Source organism: Panthera uncia, chromosome B1 (assembly GCF_023721935.1).
Source record: "Panthera uncia isolate 11264 chromosome B1, Puncia_PCG_1.0, whole genome shotgun sequence".
Classification (NCBI taxonomy): domain Eukaryota; kingdom Metazoa; phylum Chordata; class Mammalia; order Carnivora; family Felidae; genus Panthera; species Panthera uncia.
In genome coordinates this window covers 184,648,372-184,661,458 of record NC_064811.1, presented here as the reverse complement: position 1 = coordinate 184,661,458, position 13,087 = coordinate 184,648,372, and the positions used below count along the sequence as shown (strand labels likewise).

Sequence of the window (13,087 nt, the reverse complement as noted above, 5' to 3'; positions counted from 1 at the left end):
CGCCCCCGCCACCGTTTGTCTTTTTAATCATCTAAGCTTAAGGTTTCTGCTGTACAGGTGGGAAAAGGGATGTGGTGTCAATCAGATGTCTGATTTTCTACAAAGTTTAAAAATATATCTCTTCAAGGATATGTTTTGGATGATCTTTAATAGTGCAGCTACAGGAAATCGTATTATAGAGATTATTTACTTGGGTATTAGTGTTTCCAATACTCCCACTACTGCTGTAGTTGTATTTTATCTTTATTAATGGTTTACTTCCACTATCTCCCTAGTCCTACCATAACCTAGGAATTAAGGATTAATTATTATTCTCATTTCTTTGCTCAGACCGACAGAGAAGTTAAGAAGGTTGCCTCATCACATAGCCAGTGATGGAGTTGAACTGAAATCTGCTGTTTATCCTTAAAGCTTATGCTCTTAGCACTATATCAAGTTGCAGAAACCAAGAAGAGGAACATTTATCTTCTAAATGATTAATAAATGCCAGGAGAATGACACTATGAGAGCATTTTACATATAGGGAAATAAGGGTTTACTTCCTAACAGTCTGGATATTAAAGACTGACGACTGTATGTCCTGAGATAAATTTTAAGCGGTAGAAATGGATCAAGTTTCAGTGAAAATGAATATTGAGGTGCAAAGGAGTAAATGCTGGGTGAATTAAAATACATGTTCCCTGCCAAAGTGAATTGTAATTGCTAATTATGTTATATAGGTAAATGAGGTAAATCAAGGCACTCAAAGGCCTGACATAAAAAATATTTCTGTGAAACTTAAAAATTCTTTGAGCGCTGAGGTGGTTTGCAGAGTATTCAGTGATAACCAATTCATCAATACTTAGAGGGAAGAAATGTTAGCACATGATTTCTGGATTAAAAATCTGTGTATATTATATATATATATATATATATATGCACATATATATTGGTTGATTGTATATATATATATGCACATATATATTGGTTGGTTGTATTATATATATATACATATATGCACATATATATTGGTTGGTTGTATATATATATATATATGCACATATATATTGGTTGGTTGTATATGTATATATATATGCACATATATATTGGTTGGTTATATATATATATATATATATGCACATATATATTGGTTGGTTGTATATGTATATATATATAACTATATATATAACTATATATATATAGTGTATATATACACAATAGATATTGGTTGATATATATTGGTTGATATGTATTTTTTTAATTAAAAGATACCTAGAAATCTATTGATGAACTTAGTAGGGTTTGAAATAAGAAGATGGTTTCTTTCTCCTTTCCCTTCCTGCTCGGAAACTAACAAAGCATTTGGTTATATAAGAAGCCCAAATCAGAGGAGTTAGGGTCTCTACTGAACACCTGTAAGAAGAGATTGGAAAGTGTAATGTACCACCCGGCAGTCTGAGGACTGGGAGGCCGCAGCAACTGCAGATTTTTGTCTCTCTTGCTGAAGAGGTATCTTTGTGGTCTCTGGAGAAAGCTCAGGTAGCTGTTTGTGGCTTTCAGGATCGTGTCCTGAAACGGGAGTTATCTGAATGGAAAGAGATGCTGTGTATATCCCAGGCACTGGGTTAGGGGGTGGTGAGCAAGGCCTTTTGAGCCACGATGGTACCTCAACAGGTTGGGAAAACCGTGGAGTATTAAAGTGGACACTACTTCCTAGATCCTGGTTATGGATTAGTTTCAGTGTAGAAATTCGTCGAGTTTGAGAGTCCTGCGTGTAATCCTCTTGTAGAAATGGGGTGCTGGTGTCAGCATTTGATGGGGGACCAGTGCTGGCAGCTGCTGGTAGTGGGTTAGTGATTTTTTGGGTATATGACACAGTTGTGTTAGATTCTTCTGAATACACAATTGTCTGGTTTGAGTCATCATTGGAATGCATAGTTCCTTCAAGAGGTTTTCTGCTAGTAAAGTACTTCGTACAGGAGGGAGTTTGTGTGTTAGTTACTAGTTGATCTGAAATGTCACCCTGTGTGTGGCTGGTTATCAAGGAACTACAAAAGCTCTCTTTTCTGGGCGGTGGAAAGGGTGCCTGGATTGCCAAAAGCATCCGGAGAGAGAAATAATGTTGAAGGAAAAACAGAGAGAAAGTCAAAGTTAGTCATTAAAGAAACCAGCGTCAACCTTACCCTTAAAGAAAGTAAAACAATGTCATATCTCCTTATTATTCTACACATTTTGTTGGCTAGATTAAATGATCATTTTTGTTCCATTTAGAATGCCTTGTAATTTATTATCAATAGTTGCCCTCTGGGAGAAAACGGTTTTTATGGAGAATACATTATGAAGTTTGACTCCATCTATATTCTTGAAAATTATGTTAAAAATGAACATGTGTTCTCTTGGCAAATTTTTTAGGCCTTGGGATATATGCATAATTTCAGACTTTGAGGTATAGGTACCCTATATTTATTCACACTGTTTCGGTAACACTTTTAAGATTCGGGGCACAATTTTACTAAGATCTCCAACACAAGGTTCTTTCAGTTAATATAATGAACAGTTGCATAACTCCTATTTATTGAATAAACGTATGGCCGACCGCATAACTTCGAAATCAAAGCATCGGCTGACAGCTTTTTATGAATTTAAGGAAATATCATAAACATTATGTAGAAAGTGATCGTACTTTTATGAACTGAATCAGAAAAAAAGCCCCACAAAGCCCGTTTTGAGCTTAAAACTTGTCTTCTATGTTGTGAATTCAAGTTTGGCAAGGAATACAGATCCAAAAGCAAAAACACATTAAAGATAAAAGATGCATCTAAATATGCACATGTTGCTGGAGAAGAGACTCTAAAGCATATTTTTAACCATGTTTAAAATAACACAGTAAACAAGGCCGTGCAAGATTACCTGAGTTGGTGACTTTTTTTCTTGTAAGTTTGGTCGAACGCTTCTAAAACCTTTTGCTGCAAGAGAGGAATATGTAGCATCGCCGTTCAGTGTCTCTTGATTTCGATCATTGTAAGAGCTCCAAGCTTTTATTAAGGGAAGACAAATTGGATACAAAAATATCTACATTCACTTTTAACATTTTTTTGGTAAAATTTATTTTTTTTTCCAAAATAGAATTTAATTTCTTTCTAGAAATTAGACATAAGTGTATATGCAATTGAAGTTTACTGTGAGGTCAACAATGTGACTACAAATATGTTAACAAAAAAAAAACTCACAACAAATGTAATGGTCATTCAGAATAGCTTTTCTGTACCTGAGTCTGGTGACTGAGAATCACGTCCTAAAAGAAAAAGAAATGCTGAAATTAATACCAGGGTAAAAGAAATAAACAGTCTAGTAAAGATCATTTGGGAAAGAACCACAACCACTTTCTTTTTTTTTTTGCAAACATGATCTCATTTCTAAAACTCGAAGTAAGTCCAATCTACTAAATGAGAGGCTTGTGCATTTATGTTTATTTCAATTAAAATATCATTCATTAAACATAATATGTAATTAACACATATAACAAACACTGATTTTTTTCCCCTCAATAATATTGCAACCATGTAATTTTATCTTATTATTGCCCAAGCTGGATATATGAATTTTTAAATATCAAATTAAAGGATCAAAAGGTATCTGGTTTGAAAACAATAACTGCTTCTCCAAGCATTAAATCAAGCCACGAGATACTTAGTTTTCACTGCCCTGGTGTTAGTAACCATACTCAAGTCCTATGTTAGATAGCAGTCAATTTTTTGTAGCCTGCATTTCATTTTTATATTTTAAGAAAGTGTAGGTGTTTCCACCATATTCTGCAATATTTTCAAATCGTTCTCTGGACTTTGAAATTTTCTTCTTGTTGCCATTTTAAAATCATTTTGTATTCAAATATGAAAGAGCTGTTACGGTATATTCCATTGTCTTGCAGAAAGCTATGGAAAACAAGTTCAGTATTAACATAGTTGGAAAATGGCTCAATGGCATATTTACTATGGGGTTTATTTGAATTATACATTCAAGAATACTCTGTAACCGAGGTACACTTGAGGTAATCGTTTGTTCTTTTATACCACATGGCCAACTTCTCACATAATCATAAAGCCTGAACTTTAGAAAGGACCTTAGGGGTCATCCAGCCTGATCTTCTGTCCAGTCCTGGACTCCTCCTCAAGGTTTCCCGAGACCATTATTAAATTGCTGTATTTCAATGCCTGATAGAACACGAATGTTACATGTGAAAAGGACTCTTCATTTTCTTTCTAACGCTTATGGGATACTTTGAAATCTAAACACATGAATTTGGAGTGACAAAAATGAATTGAGAAATGAGAGTTTGCTCACGTGAGTTAGAGAAGACTGACAAATCTTCATCCTTTGTGATAATTGCTAATTTAGTATGGAATTTATCTCCAATGAGTTCAAAATCATTTTGCCATGATAAAATGGCTACCGCAAAGAAAAGCAATAACTTTGAAGACTTACATGTGAAATGCTTACTACTAGATTCTATTTCTAGGATTTAATGGAAGCAGAAGTGATTGAAATTCTCAATGACCTCATAAAGATGAGGACTTTATAAAGAAAACAAACATGGTGTAGCAACAAAGAGCAATCATTAGAAGTCTGCTCTGGGGCCCTCAGGGAGAGAGATGTAATAACCACCTGGGTGTCACATACTGTTTGTGGACAAGGAACAAGTTTTGGGACCTGGAATGGCAATGGAAGGGAAGGAGCATTAATAATTATTATTTATATCATAATTATCTGTGTAAGAGTAGGGAGTTTATTTCACCTTAGTTTGATAAAACTGAGCTTATAATGAAGGGTGTGTGGGTATATGCCGGGGATGGAGGCGGAAGGAGTCAGATGCTTGGAGGTACAAGAGGTATAGACACAGTGAAGGGGAGGAAGGTATATTTAGAGCAGATTTGAAGGATGCTTGAAATACCCTTTATCTAATTGGTCGTTTGTAGAAGGGCAATTCTGTTTCTTCTTACTGGTGACCATGCTGGAGATTATGGAATCAACAGGGGAATAAACATTAAGTGCAAGACTCACAAGATAGTCACTCTAGGTTCAACCAGAGGCTTCCCTCGTCCCCTGTATTGGGCCCAGGGACTTCCAAATGAAACTGTACGTATGCTACAGGAAATATGAGATATTAATAATGGCGAGCTTTTCAAACTGTACTCAAATAAAAAAAAAATAATGAGGATAAGTTCTACTGAATAGCCCTGCTTACCATGGTAGACACAAGTGTGTAGAATTATGAGCAAGGAGAAAGGGGAAAAATGGCCATGGATTAAAACTTCAGGATGAACCCATATGTTAATGAGTCTTATGTTAACGATTAAAGTCTACTCTTAAGTGGGTGGTCTCTTAAGGATATTCAAATGTACAACATTTGTTTCTTTAAAATAAATCCAGTTGTATAAAGCTAATACATCAAGTCCTGATTTGCTATTTTATTATAATTTTTCAGAGGCACTGAAAGATAAATACCATCCCACGTGAATACTGTTCACCATAGCCTTGCTTTTATTTAATTTCTGCCAAGAAAGCTTAGGAAAGGGAGGGCAAGTGTGATTTGGAGCAGGTAATAGAAAGCGTCTTGGAACCATGCCAAATAAAGAGAATATAGGGTTTTTTTTTTTAAAGGTCTAGCATGTAAATGATTTGGCAGATTCGTGGGGGAAATGGTTTTTGCCCAGTATCTTGAGCGTGATTCATGATTGTTCATTTGTGAAAAAACAGAGCTTGAATTCCAGGGATCAGAGATTTTAGTTTCTAATGTTCTGTGTAGTTGATGGTCATTGCTTCTCTGGAAATTAAAGAATGAGTAAATGGGACAGATTTATCATTCCCTGACTCTTTTGCATGTGCATGTGAATAGGGTGTGTGAGAATTAAGAACTACGACGTCTCTTCTCTGGTACAACGAACACTCCCTGTGTCCAGGCAGAAGGTGGTGGACACCTGTCACAGAACTTGTTGAGGCATTCGTGGCTCAGTTCGGGGATTGGGCTGGATGCCCTCAAAGGTCCTTTCCAATTTGATGATTCCACCATTACGATGTTTATGTAGCTGTGTTTGTGGTACCTGTTATATCATAATCTCTCCCCTGAGGTTTTGTTTAAATTCCTTTCCACTGGTATGCTATATTAGACATTATAAACTATACTTTTGTGAAAATTATGATGATTTTAATTCTTATAGTTCCTTTCTTTAGAGGGTTCAAATGCTTTGCAAGAATTAATTAAACACATTAATTCAAGGCAACTAATTGAACGCCTACTGTGTCTCTAAGTGCTGTGATAAGCCTTTTTATTTATTTTCTTCATTTACTCTTATTTAATTTTGGCAAATCCTTGTGAGTTTGGGAAATGATTATGTTCTCAGAGAGGTAGGAAATGTCAAAAAATTTATTTTTTCTTGGTTTGTTTTTTTGTTTTTTGGGTTTTTTTTTTTTTTTTTTTTTTTAAGAAAGGAAACTTGAAGTCCAAACAGATGGAATTTCCCAAGGGTGTATATATAATACACAGGTGGTGTTGGTAAGACCCAGTTTCTTACCACAGTGGTCCAGTCCCAAAGCATAACACCATACTGGTGTTATCTTAGACTGCCACGCATTTTGGTAAAATAAAATGTCCTTTGAGAGGCTTATGGTATCTCTGTAGTCTATAGCCAACATACTTATTGTTGTGGCTCTAGCTTAGGTTGAAAATCTCTGTGTGCTATGAATTGCCCATTGGGACATTACTTCTCCTAAAAGATAAAGAGAAAGACACCGATTTAAAGGACAAATAGTTGATCGCTAGCAGCTCATACTGACTCTGTGACTGAGCGGGGAGAGAGAGGAGCTTAGAATCTTTTGCAGAGGTAGTCTTTTACTTAAAGGTTGTTTTATTTTAATAATACCTAATGTAGTAAGTACTTACTAATCCTCTTTTGGTTCACAAAAAAACACTATGTCGAATTAGTTCTTGTGAAGGCTACCGTATCATGTAAGAGGCATAAAGAGGCTGATTTCTTTCTTCAAAGCATAATTAAAAGTTCCTTGAGAAAGGAATCATGTCTCATGTGTCTAATAAATACAAAAGAGATCCAGTTTTAATGTAACAATGAAAAGCAAAGTTCAGGGGACTTCATTCTCTAGAAATCTTACTCCTACTGATACAAAATTAAAATTTTTTTAAATGTTCATTTATTTTTGAGGGAGACAGAGAGAGAGACAGAGCACGAGTGGGGGCAGGGCAGAGAAAGAGAGGGAGAGACAGAATCCGAAGTAGGCTCCAGGCCCCGAGCTGACAGCACAGAGCCCAACATGGGGCTTGAACCTGGGAATGGTGAGATCATGACCTGAGCCACGGTGGGAGGCTTAACCGACTGAGCCCCCCAGGGGCCCCCTAATGATATAAAATTTTAAATGGTTGGGGCACCTGGGTGGCTCAGGTGGTTGAGCATGCAGATTTGGCTCAGGTCATGATCTCACGGCTCGTGAGTTCGAGTCCTGCATCAGGCTTGCTGCTGTCAGTGCATAGCCTGCTTCGGCTCCTCTGTCCCCCTCTCCCTCTCTCGGCTCCTCCCCCACTTGCACTCCCTATCTCAAAAATGAATATTTTTTTTTAAAAGTTTAAATGGTCCAGAGCCATTGCATACTCTTATTACTGAAGATTATTTCATATTCCTAAAGTACTTAATCTTGTCCATTATTTGGATTCTGAAGCATTAAATATTTTCTCCTGAATTGAGTGTTATGAAATTGATGGTGTTCTAGTTTTGAGTCTCCAAAATGGCAATCTCTGTTTCAATGTGCTACTATTCCGTTAATAAGCTTTTGTAAATCGTAACAATCTGGCATTGTTGAAGCAGTGCCACATTCCCTAGATGGTCCCCTCAGATGGTCCGCGTCCGAGCAGCTTGGGCCAGAATTTTACTTGGTTGAAATGCCGGTGGCATTTGTGGTCAGGCATTCCGATCACCTGATGGCCCTGGAATTCTATTTATTTACTTCTTTACTTAACCGCTCAATCAATCAATTTATTTATTTATTTTCTTACTGCCCTTTATTCCCTTTTCTCTCGGGTATCCAACATAAACGACACTTGAGTTTTTCTGACATTTTTCCACGCTCATATACACAGGAATAAACATGTACAAATACATACACGAAGATCTCTCTTAACCAAAATGATGTCATACTACATACCTTGCAATGCAATTTGCGTTTAAAAAATGTAATATATTATGGAACCACCTGGACCGGTATTTAAACTTGTACATTGAAATACACTTGTGACCTGGAGGTGGTGGTGGCTAAGAGTGGGATTCTGCATGTGAAAGCTTGTTTTTTCCCTCAGCATAGCTGAGTACTTTAGGATCAAGTGGCTTTAACCAAGGACATTCTCACTATAATTAACCACTAAATGTATGTGTATTAAAGCCACTGATATGCAGAGTATGAATTAAAATTATCTAAACACTCTCAATCTCTTTCCAACTTCTCCCGAACTTACAAATATTACAAATAAAAAACAAGGAAGCCCCACCAACCAACCCACAATCAAACCAACTAACCAACCAGCCAACCCACAAACCAGTCACAATAAGGTCTAGGCATATTTCAGGGCCTACAGACACTGGGGGTGCTGGGTTCACTTTCATCTTCCACAGCAACAGCCCCTCTCAGGGCACGTTGTGCCCACAGGCTTAGGTAAGTCAGATAGACATTTGTCATCCAGAGACCCACCTCATTGGATGCTGAAATATCACATTCTCAATGGCTTTCTGCAGATATTTATATCTGAGGGTACCAATTAATCTTACTCGGATCAAGACGTTTAAAATATATATTAGAAGAGTCTTTGGTGACTGGATTAAAGCACGTTTCAGGGTCTTTTTCAAAACTATTATTCTATCATATTGTTTGCAACCTTTGGTGAAGAAGTGAATTCATAATGATTCGGTTTCCTGAAAGTCCCTCTTCCTGACCCTGTGTCCCCACCACCCGACAGTTTTCAGGTAAAAAGAAAACAACTAAACCATGTGGAAGTTATCTTAACTGAATATTATATTGCTTTAGTTCGTGTGGAAAAAAAAAAACTGAATTCGTTATTAACACTTGTAGCTGTTACGCAACACATTTTTGTCAGGTGACTGTCGTTTTTAATTAGATTTTTAACATGCTTTTTGCAAGATATCAGTTTCGTTTGGCTTTTTATTTTTAGAATAAAAACAGTCATAAGGGATGGGAGCTATTCTTGAGACAAGAAAAATAAGAACTCGTAGGGCATTAGAAAGGTATTTACAGCCACTTTCATCATCCGCACAGGATAATTCTGGAAGGAGAGAAAGGTCAGATAAAGCCAGTAGATTGTGACATTCTGTGAGTTAGTGATATTATACCTGCAGCCAATAGGTTTGGAGAACTTTGAACTCTCTTCACAGATGTTAATGTAACAGACATGGCAGCACGTTTGCGAGCACACCCACCGCTATCTGAAAGCAAAAAAATGATATAGCAGAGGCCACAGCAAAGGGGAAAGCACATGCACTGTCATGCATTTTCAAGTGGAATGTGCCAGACATCCATGAGGAAGATGAACAGCCAGAATGAGTAACCATGGGATACATCTGAAAATTTCACACCCACCCCAGACTAAGACAAAACAGAACCGAAAAACCAGGAGTCTGTTTTAGCAATAGATGCCAATGCTTTAGTGAAAACACAGATTTTACACTTAATATGTTAATGGTTTTCTTTAATGAAAACACAAATAGGGAACTCAACTTTGTAACATGTAAATTCAATTAATATTAAATTTATAAGCAGTGTGAGTAGCTTTTGGAGTTATGGACAGCCTGTATTTCAGGACTGAGACGTATGATATAGTATGTTTTGTATCCATCATTTAGGTTTTACTGTATTTTAGCTATTTATGGTTCCTAAAAGTAGCTTGAATCACTTCTTGAAGTAAAAGTTATTAACTGATACAGGCATGGTCTATTTGATCTATAGGACTCATAAAGAAACATGTATCATTTTAGAAATTCTCTGTCTTCCTATTTGGAATCAAAGGCAATATTGATATATACAGGATTGCAATGACCAATGTTTAAAAAATTAAATTGCTTTTATACCTTTGAACAATATATATGATGATCTGTATACTTACACTTTATGGAAATCACAACATGAAATAAAATAAGTGAAAATGCATCAGCTATTTAACATGATATGAGAAGTTCAGAGTAGCAAGACTTCTAAAATTGGAAGGTTCACGTTCTAGTTAGGAACAGATTCCAATTTCATTCCCACATTCCTTTGTACATGGAATGTGCAATAAATAGTTTTGCTCCTTCTCCGGGAATGAAAACAACTGAAATTGAATTCTTTTTGGAGGTTATAACAAGAAAAACAAATCCTATAACCACCAATGTGATAGCATCATCATCGTATATTGCCACAGGCTAATCTCCTTTTTTCCCCTTTCGTTTATTTCTTAAAGAAGAGGATGCACTTTGTGTATGGGAAGTGAGAGAATTTAAGAGAGCTTAGAAGTGCGACTTGAACTAATTATTGGTAAAACCGCAAGCAGTAAGATCAGTAGAATTTACAAGTGGTGGAATGATTCCCATATCAAACTAGAATTTCTTGGATATATGTTGAAAATCACGATTTCCTAATGCAGATGATAACTAGAGCAGAAAAATGAAGCAACAGAGGCGAAGTCAAATAAATCAAAGGCCAAACATAGACACAAATGGTAGAAACATACAGTACTAAAGATACCTGTAAGAGGGGCACCAAGAGGATTTTAGCAAATTGCAAAAATAAATAAATAAATAAATAAATAAAATCTACAAGAGAGGAGTGTTTCGGATAAAATGGAGGCAATGTCACTGAATGTGGGCTGTATAGCAGCCATGAGTGGTCTAAAAGGATCGTGTAGTCAAGGGCGTCGAAAGTGGACAGTGACCTCCGGGAAGTCTTATCTTCTAGTTCCGTTAATTCTGAACATCTGAAAATTTCAAAATGAGGAGACTCGGGTTTACTCCTTCAGCCCATGGTTCCAAAACTGCGTGCTGAGGCCCCCCCGGGCCCCATCAGGAGCTTCACAAGGGCTTGGGAGGATATTTTGTGTTCTCGAGGAGAACACAGCGATCCCTATCAGACACTGCACAAAACTACTAGCCTGAGCTAGTCCCATTTTCAACGTAGTCAGTTGTGTGGTCTGCCTTTAGATGATATCACATCTTTGAAAAGCTGGGTGTTGGTGATCACCGCGGCAAAAAGCAAGGACCCTCTGAAAATAATTTGGGGCCAGGAAAAGAGAGTGGTGATGTATGCCCTAATTCCATGGTCTGACAAGTTTTGTGTGCGTCCAACAGGCACACACATCCCATTAGTAAGTACCTGTGGTTATAAAGAATAAAAAAAATGATTATCTTTTTAAGTGAAAGTGCATTATTTTTTCAAATTGCTTCTCAGTTGGTAGAACATGGGTACTTATTAAGTTGTCTGCACCTACTGCTTAATAAATAGAACTGTGAAGTATTTCTTTTGGCTTGAGAGGATGGCTAAAAATTCCTAAGCTATCTCGGCACTATAAAACCAGAAAGTGTAGGAACCTCCGGGTTAAACTGTGTCTGTATTCTAAGCTAAGACCTACATAAAATGACGTGAGAATCCATTTTTTATTCACTGTCTAATAAAGAGCTCCCCTCGAAAAGCTGAGACATCTGTGAAATTGCTAGAACAGAAAAATCTATTGTATTCTGTATCTACTTACTCATGTGTTGATACTTTCTGTTCTTTCTTGAAGATGTGTGTGAGATCTCAAAGTGAGGATGCTATCTTTAGTACTGTGGCGTTTTAAACAAAAGGGTCCAGTCACTTCTAACCCACTTTGTATGCATATGTTCGAATATCATATTTTGCATGCCTGTATGTGTGTAAATTCACCCAGGTAAGCAAAGTAACTTTGCAAATCAGCATTCTATACAGAGCCACACTCACTCCTTTTAAATGAGAGCATGCTTTAGAAGGGGTTGCATTCATGTAACAGACTTGGCGTGATAACTTGGCTCAAGTACCCCAGAGACCTAAACAAACACACGAATTTCTCCCTGCCTACTTTACTATTTAAGGATTGAATTCCAACACTAGGAAGATTAATTACTGAATGCGTTGTAATGAATATGACATATTTAGTATGATCACATATTACACCTCCGTCATTAATAGGGTTATACTATAAAGGCAAATCAGCACTCCACAAATTGGGAAGTTAGATTCAACTTTAATCCGTGAGGAGATGCCTGCAAAGAATGAATGAATATAACCTCCCCAAGTGGACAGTTTGCTCGAGTGACAACTGTCCCACCATGCCTTCTCCTGTTCAGCTGTGTTCTCTCTGTTCTATTTGCTTTCTTCAATCCTTTTGCCTTGTAATATTTCTCCTTTCATTTCCCATGTCTAACTCTCCCACATCTGTCCCACATCTCCAACTGTCCAAATGCCTTTACTTGGTTCTTCTCTAGGGTTATCATCTCTCTTGATTTCTCAGCTTTCCTTATATGTTTTGACTGTCTCCAATATCCTCATCTCGCCTATTACTCTCCACATTTATAACTGCATTTTTGGGGGCCGGCTGACCCACACTTTTCTGAGGTCAGCTAGAGCAGGTTTCTGCTAAGGGGCAACCACAGGATCACGGACAGAAAGACAAGTGTCCGTATCTCTACACTTGATCTAGGGATCGGATATTGGTTCTCACCAATGGTTGTTAATCGTCCCTCAGAGCATTTTGCTAACACTAAGAGATGGCAACCAGGCAAGCCGCTTGATGTGAGAAAATATCTCGGGCCACCCTTTTCCCTTTGCCACGGAGTAACTGGCTAGCTTTCCAGGGGCCACTTGTGGAAGGAAATGGCATTATCTGTGAACACAGGTTCCAGAATTGCAGTGAGAAAGTTGTTTTTCAGAATCAGTTGATAGCCCATATAAAAGTGTCAAGGGGGCAAAGGTGAAAATAGAACTCAAAATATTTCCACTGTGGAAAGAAAATTCATATGTACCTAGCATGTGTTGTAAACACTGTTACAAT

At 37.2% G+C, this 13,087-nt stretch overlaps 1 protein-coding gene across 14 annotated transcripts in view; it reads right to left on the bottom strand.

The window, feature by feature from the left end:
• SORBS2 (sorbin and SH3 domain containing 2) overlaps nt 1-13,087 on the bottom strand; it is a 221,197-nt gene that overhangs the window by 85,915 nt on the left and 122,195 nt on the right. For 10 of the 14 annotated variants that reach the window (XM_049632546.1, XM_049632549.1, XM_049632543.1 and 7 more), the window contains 3 exons: nt 9,384-9,476; nt 3,248-3,274; nt 2,890-3,014 (listed from right to left, as the gene is read on the bottom strand). In XM_049632546.1, the coding sequence (XP_049488503.1) occupies nt 2,890-3,014; nt 3,248-3,274; nt 9,384-9,476 (245 nt within the window). The remainder of the gene's footprint in view (nt 1-2,889; nt 3,015-3,247; nt 3,275-9,383; nt 9,477-13,087) is intronic. The other 4 variants (XM_049632555.1, XM_049632547.1, XM_049632556.1 and 1 more) reach the window with 1 other exon arrangement.